Here is a 16390-nt window from a genome sequence, read left to right as displayed (position 1 = left end):
GCATAGAGAAGAAGGGGGGTGGCAGTGGTGAATCGGGGCAGGGACATGTCCTCAGCTGTGATTTCTCCTTTTTTTGGACAAAGCCAGAACATCCGAAGACCCACGGCCTCCTGGGAGCCTGCAGGCATTCCCAGGAAGACTCTCAGAGGCGGTAGTCACCTCTTCCTCTAGGGCACCCTGTGTGCGTGTGTGTGTGTGTGTGGCGGGGGGGGGGGGGGGGGAGCCTGCTCCGATCCTTGAAGAAGGAAGCTTTTAAACCACATCACATGATTTGAAAGAGCCCCCAGAAGGAGTCCCTGGCTCTGGGGTGCGGGAGGTGGCCCCTGCTCAGACAGGAACCCCAGTTATCCCCACCTCTTTCCTCTCCTTTACCCCCAAATCCAATCTTTAAACATCTGCGATCCTAGCCTGTAATGGCTGAGCCATCTCTCCTTTAAACGTGTTATGCTACAGCTCTTTCTGGTGCTGTAGAATCAGGTGTGGGTGCCTACTTGTGCATCAGATAGAACCCAGAGGCAAATCTATTCCAGGCAAGAGCTCTGCCACTGAGCTATACGCTTCGTCTGTGTTGTAGCACTGACTGACCCTGAACTGGAGATCCTCCTGCCTCTGCCTCCCAGGTGCTAGTGTAACAAGCTTGCACTGCTACATCCGGTGCTGTTGTCTGCCAGGGCATGAGACAGGCACTAGGGCCACAGCTGTGAGCAGAGCAAACATGATCCCTGACTGTCTTCCCAACAATAGTGGGGAGACAGACCCCAAACAAGATGCATAAATTCGTATATAACACACCATCAAGGGCCCCACGCAAAATCCCAGAGCACCCCGTCCACGGTTGGGACCAGGTTAGTTTAGTGTAACAGTCACACCTGAAGGCAAGAGTGAGCAGAGCCGGGGGTGGGGGAGGGTGGGTAGGTGGGGGGGGAGGGGTGGGGAGAAGGGTGGGGTGGGGGTGGCAGACTCCTTTAATCCCACTCTGAAGGCATTGACAGGCAGATGCAAGCAGACCTCTGTGTTCCAGGCCAGCCTGGTCTACAGAGTAAATTCCAGGAGAAACCTTGTCTGGAGGGTTGGGAGGGGGAGGGGGGATAAGCAGAGACCTGAATATACTGAGGAAGGGGTCATGCAGCTGCCTCCGGGAAAGGCCCAATGTAACACGAACCAAGAAGGCGAAGGTCCTGAGGCAGGAAATAAGTTTGTCACAGGGTGCAAACCGCAAGGAGGCCATTAGGGAGTTGGAGGCAGGGAGAGAAGAGAAGCCACCCAACTTCCTGAGGACAGGGGAGCAGAAGGCTGGCTACCCACCCGACAAGGTGGTGAGGTACTGTGCAGAGAAAGCACAGGCATCACTAAATATCGAGTACAGAGGAGAGAGGGTTGGACAGTGAATCAAAAGACTGCGACCATTCAGACAGGCCACGCTCCACCTTCCTGGTGCCTCTGGAGGGTTATAAAAGGCTGGACCCTGGGTCCTGCAGGATCTCTGGAGGGGTCAGACACGCAGGCCATAGGAAGATCATAGGTCCATTTGGGGCCCGTGTTCCCTGTTGATCTTCCCTGCCTGGAACACAGTGAAATTTGGAGGAAGACAGAACCCACCACAGATCTCACGCATCCACCCACCCACCCCCTGCTCCAAGGCCTTTTACAAATTCCCTCAGATGGCTCCACCTTGTGGCAACTTCTTGAAACTGCAAGCACTCAAATTCCTTGCGCAAGCAATCCGGGTGAGGTTTGCTCCTGATCTCTCACCCAGCCCTGGCCTCATCTATTCCTGGGCTCACTACACTCCTGTGGTGCCGGCTTGCGCAGCGTCCACCCCGGGCACTACCTAGTGCTCCCCCGCCATTTATTACCCAACATCAGCCCTACCCTGTGAGTGGGGAGCCTGACTCCTTTTCTGGTCCTTTTCTCTCGGTTCCAGCCTTTTATTGGGTGGCAGTGGTGTGTCCATTCCTGCCTGCACATGGGGGCGGGGGGCGGGGTCGGCTCTATGCCCCGCCCCATTCCTCAGGCTTGGCTGGAGGGTATATAACCGCGTCTCTATGATCTGTATGTATGGAATTCCTTCCACCCCCAATGCCTGCCATGCCTAAACCAGGTGTGTCCAACTTTTTGACATTGAGACAATACTGTCATCTATAAAATTCATGCTAAAGGCTGGGCGTGGTGGCGCACGCCTTTAATCCCAGCACTCGGGAGGCAGAGGCAGGTGGATCAACTGTGAGTTTGAGGCCAGCCTGGTTTACAAAGTGAGTCCAGGACAGCCAAGGCTACACAGAGAAACCCTGTCTCGAAAAACCTAAAGCAAAACAAAAACAAAATAAAGTTCATGCTAAAGAACCGTGCAATAGACTTACCAAAAAATTTTCTTTTAAATTTCGTAATGTAAATGAGTTTGCAGCTTTGGGTTGGATCCTATTAATAGCTACATTTAGCCGCATTTAGCCGAGGAGCTGCAGAGCAGAGCTGCCTGCTGATTGTCAATAGTTTTCACACAAGAACAGAGGGAGCTGCCCCCTCCCGTGCCCTGTGTGCTGAGACCTTTATTGATGCAGCATAAGTTAACATTGGATATTTTTGTTATTCTTCACTTTTTCTTTTTAATAGTCTGTTATAATTTTAAGTTAAACAATCAACAGGCTTACAGATTCACAGATGGTTAAATATATCAGTTAAGGCTAAAATTTCTTTTGATCCCTCCTCCTGAGCACTCCTCAAGCCCTTACACACACATACCCCACAGCTAATGCTTGTAGATTGTTTCTTACAGATCTATGTGCTAAATTTCACACATACATCCTAAAGAATTGGGGGGGGGGGGCGCAACTGGGTGTTGGAGGCGCACACCTTTAATCCCAGCACTCAGGAGGTAGAGGCAGGCAGATTTCTGTGAGTCCGAGGCCAACCTGGTCTACAAGGCGAGTCCAAGACACCCAGGCCTATTACACAGAGAAACTCTGTCTTGACAGACAAACAAACAAAAAAAGCGTGGAACTGATTCGTGGGGATGCTTTTCAAAGGAATAAAGTTAGATAGTGTGTATTTATTCCGCCCGCACCCCCATCCCCGACACCCCAAGCGTTTGTGCTTTCGCTGTCGTGTTGGGTGTGAGGTCAGCTGTCTTGATGGGGACTTTGGGATGCTGCTGCCCCGCAAAGGGAGCTAATTAGCCCTTGAATCTTCTGGAGGTTTCTCTAAAGCCTTTCTCCAGCCCTTTTCTCTGATGGCTGGCCCTTTGTCCACACCAGCATTTCGACTTTCTCCTCCGGCCTTCTCCTCACTCTAGCTTGTAGGCCCCACTTACCGCACTCTAGAATGGTGGCGGGGTGTAGGGGGAGCGGGGGAGGGGGCGGAGGGAAGGATGGGGGGACGGGGCAGTGTGGTTGGGTGGAGAGGGGCCTTGGTTGTGAAATTCTAAGGCCCCTCAGTAGGATGCAGGCTCCTGCACCTCCTGGCGGCTTCTCTGGTGAACTGCAGCGGCTCCTTAGTGCCTGACCTTCCCACAGGAGGGTGCGGTCAGGAAGCTGCTCCTGTGGTGCGGCGAGAATTTTCTTGTACGGCCTGGGCACTTGTGGACAGGCTGGTCTCTGCTTCTGGGGCTTCCCAAGGAACGCGAGCGCCACCTCGAGCTGTCCAAGGCTCTATTTGCAGGTACCAGTTATGGCTGAGTTACTCTTCTGTGTTTCCTTAGTGAACCAGGGTCTTTTCTATTACATCTGTTGGGGGGAGGGGGCACATTCCTCACAGTGTGTGGGGGTCAGAAGGCAGCATGCGGGAATCTGTTTTCTCCTTCCATCATGTGGGTCTGAGTGATCGAACTCAGATTGACAGGCTTAGGGGCAAGCGTCTTTACCGAGCCCATTAGTTTTGTTTTCAGACGGCGATAGCAGGGGCTTGCTCTGCAGTCCTTGCTGGGCTTGAACTCGTGTGTTTCCTTCAATTTCCCGAACGGCTGAAATCACAGGCCTGGGGGACTGCTCCAAACTCTGCAGTCGCGGTTCGTCAAATAAATGAGCACCTGCAATGGGCGGAGCTAAACTGGTCCTGCGGAAAAGGAATCCCAAACAACCAGCCGACTGAAGAAGCACTTTCCCACCCTAGCAGGCCCAAGGCAGGCTAGCCGCCCTCAGCTCCAGAGGACGCCCCGCCCACTCGCCTCGTGTGCCCCGCCCACCCGCCTCTTCCCTCCCCCCCCCCCCCCCCCCCCCCCCCCCCCCCCCTAGGCCCATTATAAGGAGTAAGCTGTTGGCGCAGTCATCTCTACTAGAAGCCACTTTGCCAAGGGCCAGAACTTTGACCCCCGTTCACCTGTACATCCTAAGCCCTTCCCATGGTACCAGGCTTACAGCTAGCGTTTAACTGCAGTTGCTGAATTAACTGGAGTTGATAATGAAACCCCTAAAGGAAGTCAGCAACTTAGTGATTAGAGGGGTCTCGGAGTTTTCTTTTCTTTTCCTCTCTCTCTCTCTCTCTCTCTCTCTCTCTCTCTCTCACTCTCACTCTCTGTCTGTCTCCCCTCCCCCTTCCTTCCTTCCTTCCTTCCTTTATCCATGACGGGATTTCTCTGTGTAGCCTTGGCTGTCCTAGAACTCTCTCTCTGTAGACCAGGCTGGCCTCCAACTTAGAGATCCACCTGCCTCTGCCTCCCAAGTGCTGGGGTTAAAGGTGTGCACCACCCATGCCTGGTTTAAGAGATCTCTGACATTAAGTGCAAAAGGCAGTGTGAACATTTAGGAGTTGTTGGAGATGTAGCCCAATTGGTAAAGTACTTGGCTTAGTATGCACAAAGCCCTGGGTTGGATCCCCCAGCCCAGCATAAAGCCAGGAGTGGCGTGATCCTAGCCTTTGGGGGGTAGAAGCAGGAGGATCAGAAGTTCAAGGCCATCTCTGTGCAGATATCGAGTTTGAGGGCAGCCAGGGTACATGTTTGTTTCAAAAAAAAAAAGGGATAAACAGACTATGAGTTGTGCCCCACGCCACCCCCCACCCCCTGGCCTGTGCAAATAAACTTTAAACTTTCTGTAAATTTTAAACTGCTCGAAGGATCTGGGGGCATGGCTCAGTGGTAAGGCACCTACCTAAACCCTGAGTCCTTCCCCAGCACCCAAAAAAATGCAGAGTGTAGGCGGGGAAGAAACTATTCAAAAATAAAAGATCATAAATAAACAACAAAAGCTATAAGACTTTCTACAGATTACAAAGTGAGGGCTGGGCACATTCATGTGGGCAGTGAACAGTGACCCATGCAGGTGGCTTGTTACAGACAAGACCGGAGAGTTCCTCAGTGGAGGTGGCACTTGATATTCATGGCTGGAAATGAGATTGGATCTTGTCAGGAAGTGACGGGGCAGACCGGGCTTTCCACTGAACAAATGGTGTATGGTGGCCCAAAAGGTACCATATGCGCTTCCAAAAGTAGCCAGGGCAACTGGCGAAAGTGAAAAGGCATTGGAGCTTACTGGTCCCCATTGGAAGAGGACCTTACTTGGATGAATTAGGTGAACAGCAGGCGGTCTCCAAGAGTTGATGGCGGTTTATTAAATTAGCAATACCGTGGAGTACCTGTGCAAGGCCCAGCTGCTGGCTGGACCACAACAAGGAGGACAGTTGGGATGGAGGAAGTCCTTGCTGCACCCAGAAGGACAGCGTTCAGGGAACAAGTGCAGGGGGAGCCTCTGCTGGGGAGGTCTCCTTTTCAGGCCTGTGTCCCCTGAGGCTAACACACGTGGCCTTGGTTCAACAGGAAGGGCGTGTCTGTGCCGGCTCCCCTTTCAAGCTCTTTCACATTGTACGGGCAGGAGACACACCAACAGGAGAAATTCCAACCAAAGTACCACAAAATCAGAGGCTTGGAGAAGAGTCAGGGGGAGGGAGCTAGGCTAGGATGCTCCGTGACCAAAGAAAGGGTCTTGGGAAGGGAAGTGGCACCCAGGTTATGAGGGAGGCACTGCACGTGAGTAAAGATTATCTTGTCACAGAGATAAAGTGTCCCTATGATAAGAGCTGTCTGTATAGCCCTCTGTGGCTATAGATACACTGTGACTCTCTTGGACTGCCTCCACAGGGAGATGTGGATTCTATGACCAAAGGCCAGCGCCCCAGGCCATCCTGGAGGCTTGAGATGGACCAGCTCAAACTGTACCCAAAGATCTAAAGATGTCTGCTTGGGGTAGGGTCAGGGGAAGGGACAGGAGACCTGCTGCTATCTTCCAGGTACTCTCTGAGTACTGTTTTTCTGAGCCTGCTGAGTAAGGGCGCAGCCCCCCACCCTGCAACCCACCTACCCTCCCTCACCCCTCCACCCTTGCCCCAGGTCTCCATAACAGTGAGGCTCTCGGAGCTGAGAGTGGCAGGCAGTTCAGAAAGTGCTGAATTTATTCACTGGAGGCCACCCAAAAGGAGACTGTGTTCCAAACCCTTTTTGATGCATTTTTTTTCCCAGCGTGAACACCCCGTGGTTCTGCCTCCAGTCCTGACCCAGTGCTTTCTGTTACAACTTCCTTGATACAAGCATATTCCTCCCCGGGTCTCAGTTTTCCCATCTGTGAAATAGGACAGAAAAATATCCCTGTTGCTCAGACACCAGAGGCTTGAGAGTCACTCAGAGCTGGGTGGCTCCGCTCAAGAACTCATTTCTCTGGACCTCACTTTTCCTCATCTGTACAGCATAGCTCCTGGAGTGGGCTCCCAAAAGCAGGACTGAGGCGCACTGGCTAACTTACGTCTGATCGCAGAAGTCTCTACCCCACCCTTGGCTTGTTCTCGCGGGAAGGAGAGGGGCGGGATGCTGAAGGCTGCTGGCAGTGGCTCTTGAGTGCTGTCTCAGGGCCACTCCCCCCCCCCCCCCCCCCCCCCCGGTCCCGCCTACCTTCCCGCCACCGCCACCGGGGCGGGGCAGGGACAGACAGGTGCTGCCACAGACTCCTGGAACCACTGTGCAGGCCGACCCTCTTTCACCCTCGGTGAGTGGCCGGTGGAGCACGGTTGGGGGGCGTCCGCCTGGGTACAGCGGGTGGCCTGTGACCTTTCCCCTAGTTCTCTCCAGGTGGGTGGCAGGAATCGGTGGAGTAGCTGCGGACTCTGAGCCGCCCTTGCGCTCCCAGCCCCGGCCAGCCAGCGACAGATGCTGCGCTGCAACTGTAGGCACCAGCTGAGCCTCAACCACTGGCGCACAAGGTCCCCCCCAGCCTCCAAAGTTCGGCTAGTGTGGGAGGCCGCATGCCGTGATCCTCAGGGAAGGGAAGAAGGAAGGGAGCCTGAGACTCCCCCACCTCGCCCTCCCTCCCCGGCCCGTGCTTAGACCTGGGCCACCAAACCATGATCATACCCAGGCCCTTTCACAGGTGGGACCCCCCCCCCCCCCGCAGGCTCAAAGAAGATGAACAAGTGAGCTGAGGTCATATAGCCTGGACGGTAGACAGCTCTCTCAGAGATCAGGGTGGGCAGGATGCCACTGTCACTACCTGCTTTCCAGGTGTGTGGTTGCCCGAACAAGTCTTTGCAAAGGGAACTCGAATTGGCATGAGTTGAGGACCATAGGCAAAAATTTCTGTCCCCAAAATAGCTGCCCCTTAACCTCCACCTCCTCCTAGTCTCTTCCTCTGCCTCAGCTTCTCCTGTCTCCTCTTCCTCCTTCTGTCCACTTCCAGGTCTGACTGTTGATTCTCTGGGCCCCAGTGGCCTGTCTACTGTGCACCAACCACCGGTCCACACCTCCTCAGTCCCTATTCAGAACCCCACTCTGTCCCCCAGGTTGGCTTTCTGGTCCCTTGCTCTGCCTACCCAAAACCAGGCAGGTCCTACCCAGTCCCCAGGGCCCCCCTGCAGGCTGGGGCTGGCTCTCTCCAGTCTGGCCCCCTCGGCTCAGTGTCCACCAGCTGCCAGCCTGTCTATGTAGGGTGAGCACCCAACCGTAGCGCCAGGGTGTAGGGTGGCCCAGTCCCTTACAAGCCAGATGCTGCATCCACACAGGAGAGAAAACCCCCCACCTGGATACCGGTTCCCGTGGGAGAATTCTGTGCTTGCTGATAAGCGCAGATAGGCTCCTTGAATGCCTAACCTCTGAGGATCCTGAGATGGGAGGCTTCCCACAAATGCCAGGAAACGGTTCCAGTCCAGGACCAAGGTCAGGCCACACAGGGGAGGAGGTAGCCAGTGCCACACAATGGGGGTGTGGGACCGTTGACATTCGGTGTTTGATGTGGGAGTAACAAAGGGGGTGGGTTCTCCTTCCAAAGACAGCGCCTTGCACTAGCTGACCAAAAGTAACAAAAAATGCAGGACTGTTCCATAGTGTCACACACCATGAGCAGGCGTGTAACCTCTGGCCATTTCTTTTTTCCTTTCTGAGCCTTGGTTTCTCCCCCTCTGTGAAATGGGGGTGAACCCAGGACTGCAGAGAGGATGTAAAGGGGTTCTGTATGGGTGGGCTGCAAGCAGCCATGGCGGCTCAACGTCCAGTCAGGACCCTGACATGCAACAGCTGTGCCTTGCTTCGTTTGTGGCTCCCTATCGCTCTCTCCACCACAGCCAGTCAAGACTGGTCTTCCTCAACCCATGTGGGTCACTGAGGACACACCCACACTGTCCTTGAAGGCCCTGTGACTGCCCCTCTGTTTCGCTCTTGCCCTTCATCTTCCAGCTGCAGCCACACTAGCCCCAAGGCTGGTCTTTGAACATGGTGAGCGCCTTCCACTGGCTAACCATCTCCACCCTGGACCCTCTTTCCTCAGACTTTTTCACACCCCGTAGTCCCACCTCCCAACCCTTCTTGGCTCTGTGTATTCAGTGCTGCTGGTTTTGATTTTTCCATTTTCCTGGGAGACAGATTGACTTCCATTCCTGAGAGTCGAGACGATTGTTCAGCCGGGTGTAGGCACCCAATAAAGGCAGGTTACTATATGAGTGCCCAAGAGCCACAAAGCCACTGAAGACAGAGCAGAAAATACAGATAGTGAGCCATGATTCGTGGCGCAGGCCTATAGTGCCAGCTTCTGGAGAGGCGGAGGCAGGGGGAGACTTGTCTAGACTACAGAATGAGGTCACAGCCAGCCTGGACCACTCAGTGAGACGCTGTCTCAAAATTAAACGTTAAAAGCAAGAAGGTTGTGTGTAGCCCAGTGTCAGAGCTCTTGCCTGGCATGTATGTGTCCCCTGCGTTCAATACCCAGGATGCAGGGGTGGAGGGGCTACGCTGGAGCTACACCCCACCTCACATTCATATTTTAAACGTGTCCCTGCCACACCAGGAACATTCACTCACTGCTCTGAGAGAACCGGTCTGACCTTTGTATATGCTGTCCCCTCTGCCTGGGACATCCTTTCCCTATGAGCAAGCAGTACTGGTTGTTCTTTTTGTTTATTTGTCTTGTTATTGTTGTTTTAGTTTTTCAAGACAAGGTCTCTCTGTGTAGCCTTGGCTGTCCTGGACTCACTTTGTAGACCAGGCTGGCCTCGAACTCACAGCGATCCATCTGCCTCTGCCTCCCGAGTGCTGGGATTAAAGGTGTGCGCCACCACACTTGGCTAGTACTGGTTGTTCTTTAAAGGGTCTCCAGACCTAGAGAACTGAGTAGGATAGAAATGGGGATCTGGGGTGCAGCCCCTGATGGAACCCTTATCTCTCCTCTCACATGACAGCCCTGGATGGGAAACTGCCTGCTTTAATTACTGACTGGCTCCCTCTGATCTCTTTATCATTTGCTGCGTCAGGAAGTCAACGGAGCAGTAGTAACTGGCAGTGTCCTCCTGCGCCCCCTGGAGCATGGGTCCAGCAGGGGCACTGGGATGGCTTCCAGGCGCAGGATCTTATAGGAATCTGGGTGGGGGAAGAAGCAGCCGGCCAGTACACCTTTGCAGGTGGGGCAGGGGAGCAGCTTGGAAGGTACCTGCCTCCAGGTCCTCTAGCAAACTTGAGGCGAGGCCAGATGAGCCCTGGGTGAGAACAGGACACAGGACAGCATCTTGATAGTGAGGTCTAGTCGCCTCCACTCTGCTCCCATCTCTCAAATAATTTCCTGTTCCTAGGTCAGTTTCCTGTGTAGGGACCAGGGAGAGAGGCTGACAAAGCATCAGAGATTCCTGGGTGCAGCTTGGGCACAAGAAAGCTCTAGAACTGCTAGAACAAAAGAGAGGTTCATGAGTGTGGTGGCATATACTCCTGAGGCAAGAGGGAGAAGATCATGAGTTCTAGGCTAGCCTTCGCTAAATAATCAGATTTTTTTTTTTTTTTTTTTTGGTCTCAAAACCAAAACAAGAAAAAAAAAGGAAAAAGACTTGGAGTCTGCTTGTGACTCCAGTTGGGTGAGGTCTGGCATGGGCCAATTCAAGGCATATGGTGGGAGAAAAGAAGTCCCCCCCCCCACCTCTTCCTCCATTATAGGAGGGCCTGGGGGGATACAGCTTTCACAAAGGCCCATGCCACTTGCTGCCTGGGTGGCCTTAGGCCTGTGACTCTGACTTTCTGGGCCTCTTCTTCCCCACCTGATCATCAAGGACACTAATGTGAGATGGCTGAGCTTCTTTGGTTATGGTTATCAAAAAATGTTGCATCTGCTGACTTTTCCAACTCACGTGAAAATTTACATGTGACCATGGAAACGGTGCCCTGGAGTCATTTTCCCATCCAGAATAGAGACCTGGTTATGGATTAAAGACCTGTCATGTGCTTTTCCTTTAAACTGTTTATATCCCTGGCAAATTTCTTTCCTGAGTTTTCAGTTCTTGGTTTGTAAAAACTCTTTATATATTGAAGAAGCAAGCCTTTTGCCTGTTTTGTCCATATCTATCCCCGATTGTCACTTGTCTTTTGACCTTGCTGCTGGTATTTCTTTCTTTCTTTTCTTTCTTTCTTTTTTTTTTTTTTTAACAGAAGATATTTTGTTTACCTGCTTGCATTTATCGCATATGTGAGTTTTAACATTTCTGAAGTTGAATATATCAATCTTTTTTTTTTTTCTTTCGTGGTGCAAGGATTTCTGATTCCTGCTTAGTTGAGAGGAAAGCCTTGCTCAGCTGAAGGTTATCTGTGAACAAATGCATCTATGTTTTCTGATGATACAAAGCCAGCTCGAGCCGGGCGTGGTGGCGCACGCCTTTAATCCCAGCACTCGGGAGGCAGAGGCAGGCGGTCTCGAAAAACCAAAAAACAAACAAACAAACAAACAAAAAACAAAGCCCGCTCATTGAACTGTCTCTTCAGGTCTCCTTCTCCACCAGCTCTGCCACAGCCTGACCTGGAGGACGGGACAGCGTCTGGCTGAAGCTGGCCACGATGGCCTTCCTGACACACCTGCTGGTCTGCGTCTTCGGCATGGGGTCCTGGGTGGCTATCAACGGGCTCTGGGTAGAGCTGCCCCTGCTGGTGACAGAGCTGCCCGAAGGCTGGTACCTGCCCTCCTACCTCACTGTGGTCATTCAACTGGCCAACATAGGCCCCCTGCTAGTCACTCTGTTACATCGTTTCCAACCTGGCTGCCTGTCAGAGGTGCCGGTGATCTTCCTTATCCTGGGCATAGGCACAGCTGCCTGCATCCTCCTAGCCTTCCTATGGAACATGACCTCGTGGATACAGGGTGGACACCACAGCGTGGCCTTCATCATCCTCACCTTCTTCCTGGCCCTGGTGGACTGCACGTCCTCTGTCACTTTCTTGCCTTTCATGAGCCAGCTGCCCACGTACTATCTTACCACCTTCTTCATAGGCGAGGGGCTCAGTGGCCTCCTGCCCGCACTGGTGGCTCTTGTCCAAGGCTCAGGTATCACCACCTGTGTCAATGCCACGGAGATGCCGGGCACCACCTTAAGCCCTGTGACCGCTGTGGAGACCCACATCACCCAGGTACCTAGTGTGACTCTGAGCCTTTGCTGCACTGTGCTTGGTCCCCAGTATAGGGAAGGGAAATTTTGCTTCCTCTATTTTCGTTGTTTCCTTGACAGGACTAGACATTATTTTATGTGTTTGTTTGTTTGTTTTTATGTGTCTTCTGACACATGCGCATAGGGCCACCCACCACAGTACAAGTGTGGCAGTCAGAGGACAACTTTGTAGAGTCAGTTCTCTATTCCCACCTTTACAAGGGTTCTAGGGCTGGAACTCTGGCTTGTCTGCTTTGCATGGCAAGTGGCTTCATCTGCGAGTTAACGTGTGTGAGGCGGGTGAGAAGGACCATTTGAAGTGTGCGCATGTTGGGGGTTCATAAAAGTTTGAGATTCAAAGATGGGCCAGGTGATAGGGCTCACACACACAACAGCCAGTGACAGGGTCTTGGGGCTCCTGGGGTGTGGAAACATACTCTGGGAGGGGAGAAGAACAGACAGCTGATGAGCAAAGGTGGCCGGTGATAAACTCAGATGAAATCTGACAGATGACAAAGGTTGTATAGTGCAGTCCTGAAAATGTCCCCAGGGGACCTTGGGGAGCTATGACTCTGTCCCAGCTCAACCAGTTTAGAGTACCAGGTTCTAAAGAAATCTTAGGGTGATGTATTCTGGTCTTCTAGTTAGATGGGGGGCTATCCTGATCCCCCAGACAAAATCACAAAGACCCAGGAAATGCAAATCTAAAGACAAGACATCTCTGAACTCCTCAGGGCCAGATTTGTTGCTTTGTTTTTTGTGACAGGGTTTCTCTGTGTAGCCTTGGCTGTCCTGAACTCACTTTGTAGACCAGGCTGGCCTGGAACTCACGGCGATCTGCCTGTCTCTGCCTCCGGAGTGCTGGGATTAAAGGTGGCGTGCGCCACCTTTAATCTGGCAGGGCCAGATTTTTATCTGGGCATCTGGGATGATGTAGCAATTGTGTCTGACATGGGCGCTTCCCGCAGCGATGTGGCTGACTGCGGCTTTGTTCCTCCACAGGGAACCCACAGCCCTCCCCTGTCACCCCTCACCTGGCACCTGGAGAGCCACTACTTGGCCCCACGTTTCTCGCCTCTGCTGTTCTTCCTCTTGCTGTCCTTCCTGATGGGCTGCTGCCTGGTGGCCTTTTTCCTCCTGCAACGGCAGCCCTGGGGACGGCAAGGCTCCATAGAGGACCTCCTCCACTCCCAGGTCATCCTGCACTCCATCAGGCCACGAGACGCAGAGGACACCAGCTCACTGGGCACCCCTGCAAGCAGCCCAGGCAAGGGGACAGTGGAAGTCAGTGTGGCTAGACTCGGCCCAGCCCAACTGGCCTTCATCTATTCCGTGGTGGCCTTTGTCAACGCACTCACCAACGGTGTGCTGCCCTCGGTGCAGACCTACTCCTGCCTGCCTTATGGGCCTGTCGCCTACCACCTGTCTGCCACCCTCAGCTCCGTAGCCAGCCCCCTGGCCTGCTTCCTCCCCATCTTCCTGCCTAACAGGTATCTGACCTGTGACCGAGAGAACTCTGGTGGGGATCACTCCATTTTAGAGTCCAAGTGCCAAGCTCTACCTACTGGCTGATATGTGTGGTTGGTTGATAATATGGCCTCTGTGCCTCCAGAGTATCTATCTGAAAAATGGGGGTGACAATACTTCCTCCTCTGATGTCTGGGAATGTGATATGGACTGTTCTCTGTTGGTTTTTGTTTGTTTGTTTGTTTGTTTGTTTGTTGTTGTTGTTGTTGTCTGTCTGGCGCTTCCAATGTCTCACCAGCTGGGCCACCAGTCCATGAAGAGTGACAGTTGGCTACCGAGGTAGATACAGAACCCTAAGACCTAGAGAGAGGGAGCCGGAGCTGGCCTTTTTCTTCCTTGCCCTCCTGCCTCGGGCTCAGCCAGCCCCATCAAGTCGCACGCAGGCTACAGAGTGGGCTCAGAATGAGGAGTTCTGAGTCTCCCCCCAGGGAGAACCGTCCACCTTGGCATCTCAAAGCTTGGGGACCTCACTGCCACCCGTGCCCTCTAGCCATTAAGATTTGCTACAAACACAGACCCAGCTGGGACCAAGAGCAAGGGTAGGAGAGTGAATTAGGAGGGCCCACCAATTCTCTCTAGGGCTTCAAACTCAGGGGCAGAAAGAAGTCTGGGCGGGAGGGGGGGTGGACACAGGTTTGGTCATGAAAGCCTGACTGAGGCCATGGCAATGAAAAAAGAGAGAGAGAGAGAGACAGAGGTGGGGGGAGGGAGAAAGACACTAAAGAAAAAACAGAAACACATGCAGAAAAGCTGGGATCATGTGGGTTGTGCTCACGCTGATGCGGGTGGGCACCTCCCACACAATCCAAAACTCAGCAGGTTTCTTAAGTGCAGGGAAAGGAGGAGGGGCAAGTTAGCCTGGGCAGGAGGTCTCTGTAGCGGAGCAGTCTCAGCCAGCAGTCACAGCGGAAGTAACGGCTGCAGCTGACAGTGTCAGTGTCTGCGTATATATCTGGCCAATCTCTCCTCAACACTCATTCTTGGAACCGGGGAAGGCGTTGCCATCTTTCTGAGCCTTGCCCAAGGAAAGCAATGTCCTCAGATTCTGAGGTTATTCTGGAAAGTCACCTCCCAACTAGCTCGTGCCTGGACTCCCACACAGAGGGGGCCCTGGGAGAGATCAAAGATCCTTCTGGTGGCTTCCTCACAAGAAGCTGGTGTCATGAGGGAAATGACAGTCAACACACCGCTGGCAGCTGGCAGGCTGCCCAGCGCCTCTGCTCCACCCACTCCTCAGGGCACCTCTGCCCACCACACTCCTATTGTGCAGGCAAAGACAGGTTCAAGATGGGCCATGGATCAGTCTCAGGGTGTGGGTGCTGGAACTGTGATCTGGTATGAAGCTATGAGGCACCTTGACTCTCAGTGTCCACCTTAAGCAAAGTAGCCTGGCTTCCCCCCTCCCCCCCCAGAAAGGTCTAACCTCTAACCCTGGAGGCTCTGGCTACTCCTTGAGGCCTAAGTGAAGGAGACAGAAGCCAGCTTTCTCAACCCCTCCTGTGCCCTTCTCCATTCCTCCACAGGTCGCTGTTGTTCCTGGGGGTGCTCACAGTCTTGGGGACCAGCTTTGGAGCCTACAACATGGCCATGGCTGCCATGAGCCCCTGCCCAATCCTGCAGGGCCACTGGGGTGGAGAAGTCCTCATTGTAAGTACATCCTCCTACTCTCACTTCTCAAGGCTGGGAGGACCCCAAGGACAGCCCTTTCTGTCAGCCAAGACTTCTCCTTCCTCTTTCTCTTCCTCTTCTTCTTCTCTCTCCTCCTCCTCTTCTTCCTCCTCCTCCTCCTCCTCTTCTTCCTCTTCTCGTTCTTCCTCCTCTTCCTCCTCCTCCTCTTCCTCCTCCTCCTCTTCTTCCTCCTCCTCTTCTTCTTTCTTCCTCCTCCTCTTCTTCTCTTTCTTCCTCCTCCTCTTCCTCCTCCTCTTCTTCCTTTTCTTCTTCTCTCTCTTTCTTCTCTTCCTCCTCCTCTTCTTCCTCCTCCTCTTTTTCCTCTTCTTCTCTTTCTTCCTCCTCCTCTTCCTCCTCCTCTTCTTCTTCTTCTTTTTCTTTAGGACAGGGTTTCTCTGTGTAGTCTTGGCTGTCCTGGACTCACTTTGTAGACCAGGCTGGCCTCAGACTCACAGAGATCCACCTGCCTCTGCCTCACAAGTGCTGGGATTTCAGGCCTGCACCACCGTACCCGGCTAGCCCAAGTCTTCTTAGTGGTTCTCATAAAAGTGAGGATTTCAGGCAGGCTGTGGTAGCACACACCTTTAATCCTAGCACTCGGGAGGCAGAGGCAGGTGGATCGCTGTGAGTTCAAGGCCAGCCTGGTGTACAAAGTGAGTCCAGGACAGTCAAGGCTATACAGAGAAATCCTGTCTCGAAAAACCAAATATATATGCTTTTCAATAGGAAAAATACACACACACACACACACACACACACACAGACACGCACACACATTTTTTTTGAAGTGAGGATTTTGGGAGACAAAGTTGCCACGAATGTCTCTTCTCCCTTATGTGCCTTGATGTGATTATTTGGGGGAGGGACAGACGCCTGGGCTTCCTTTTACCTTGGAGGGATAGCTCCTGTGGCCTCCTTAGCCCTTGAGAGTCACCTCCGTAGGGCCTTGTGTCAGGGGGTGTTTATCCCCGTCAGCCTTGAGTCTCTTCCCTCAGCGTCTCCCCTGGTGGCCTTGTCCCTGCAGGTGCTCTCCTGGGTGCTGTTTGCAGCCTGTCTCAGCTATGTCAAGGTGATGCTGGGTGTGATCTTGCGTGACCGGAGCCGCAGCGCCCTCTTGTGGTGTGGGGCAGCAGTGCAGTTGGGCTCATTGATTGGCGCCCTGCTCATGTTCCCGTTAGTTAATGTACTGAATCTCTTCACGTCTGCTGACTACTGCAGCCTGGACTGCTCTGTCTAGGCTCACTTGGCCACCTCAGGACACCAAATGTCCCCATCGGTGAAGTTGAAAGTCTGGAGAACCTAGAAAAACAAAGGGTAACAACCTTTCACTTCCCCC

At 53.2% G+C, this 16390-nt stretch overlaps 2 protein-coding genes across 3 annotated transcripts in view; one reads left to right on the top strand and one right to left on the bottom strand.

Annotated features, from left to right (window-relative positions):
• Window positions 1-16390, bottom strand: part of Snph (syntaphilin) — a 714025-nt gene that overhangs the window by 398446 nt on the left and 299189 nt on the right. The gene's annotated exons all lie outside the window — the stretch shown is intronic.
• Window positions 11226-16384, top strand: Slc52a3 (solute carrier family 52 member 3). 2 transcript variants are annotated; one of them, XM_051143537.1, is made up of 4 exons: window positions 11226-11889; window positions 12873-13349; window positions 14910-15033; window positions 16079-16384. In XM_051143537.1, the coding sequence occupies exons 1-4, from the start codon at window positions 11276-11278 to the stop codon at window positions 16289-16291; spliced, it is 1428 nt and encodes a 475-aa protein (XP_050999494.1). In that variant the 5' UTR covers window positions 11226-11275; the 3' UTR covers window positions 16292-16384. The 2 variants fall into 2 exon arrangements, with proteins under 2 accessions (XP_050999494.1, XP_050999495.1); XM_051143538.1 differs by lacking the exon at window positions 12873-13349 and having other exon boundaries at window positions 11226-11842; window positions 16079-16294.

Source organism: Acomys russatus, chromosome 4 (assembly GCF_903995435.1).
Source record: "Acomys russatus chromosome 4, mAcoRus1.1, whole genome shotgun sequence".
Taxonomy (NCBI): Eukaryota; Metazoa; Chordata; class Mammalia; order Rodentia; family Muridae; genus Acomys; species Acomys russatus.
This window is presented reverse-complemented; position numbering and strand designations above follow the sequence as displayed.

Excerpts from the sequence above, each read along its gene's own strand:
- Slc52a3 (XM_051143537.1), top strand. The coding sequence starts at position 11,276 with ATGGCCTTCCTGACACACCTGCTGGTCTGCGTCTTCGGCATGGGGTCC. Across the intron at positions 11,890-12,872 it reads TGCACTGTGCTTGGTCCCCA|CCCTCCCCTGTCACCCCTCA; the intron begins GTATAGGGAAGG and ends GGGAACCCACAG. Across the intron at positions 15,034-16,078 it reads GGGGTGGAGAAGTCCTCATT|GTGCTCTCCTGGGTGCTGTT; the intron begins GTAAGTACATCC and ends TTGTCCCTGCAG.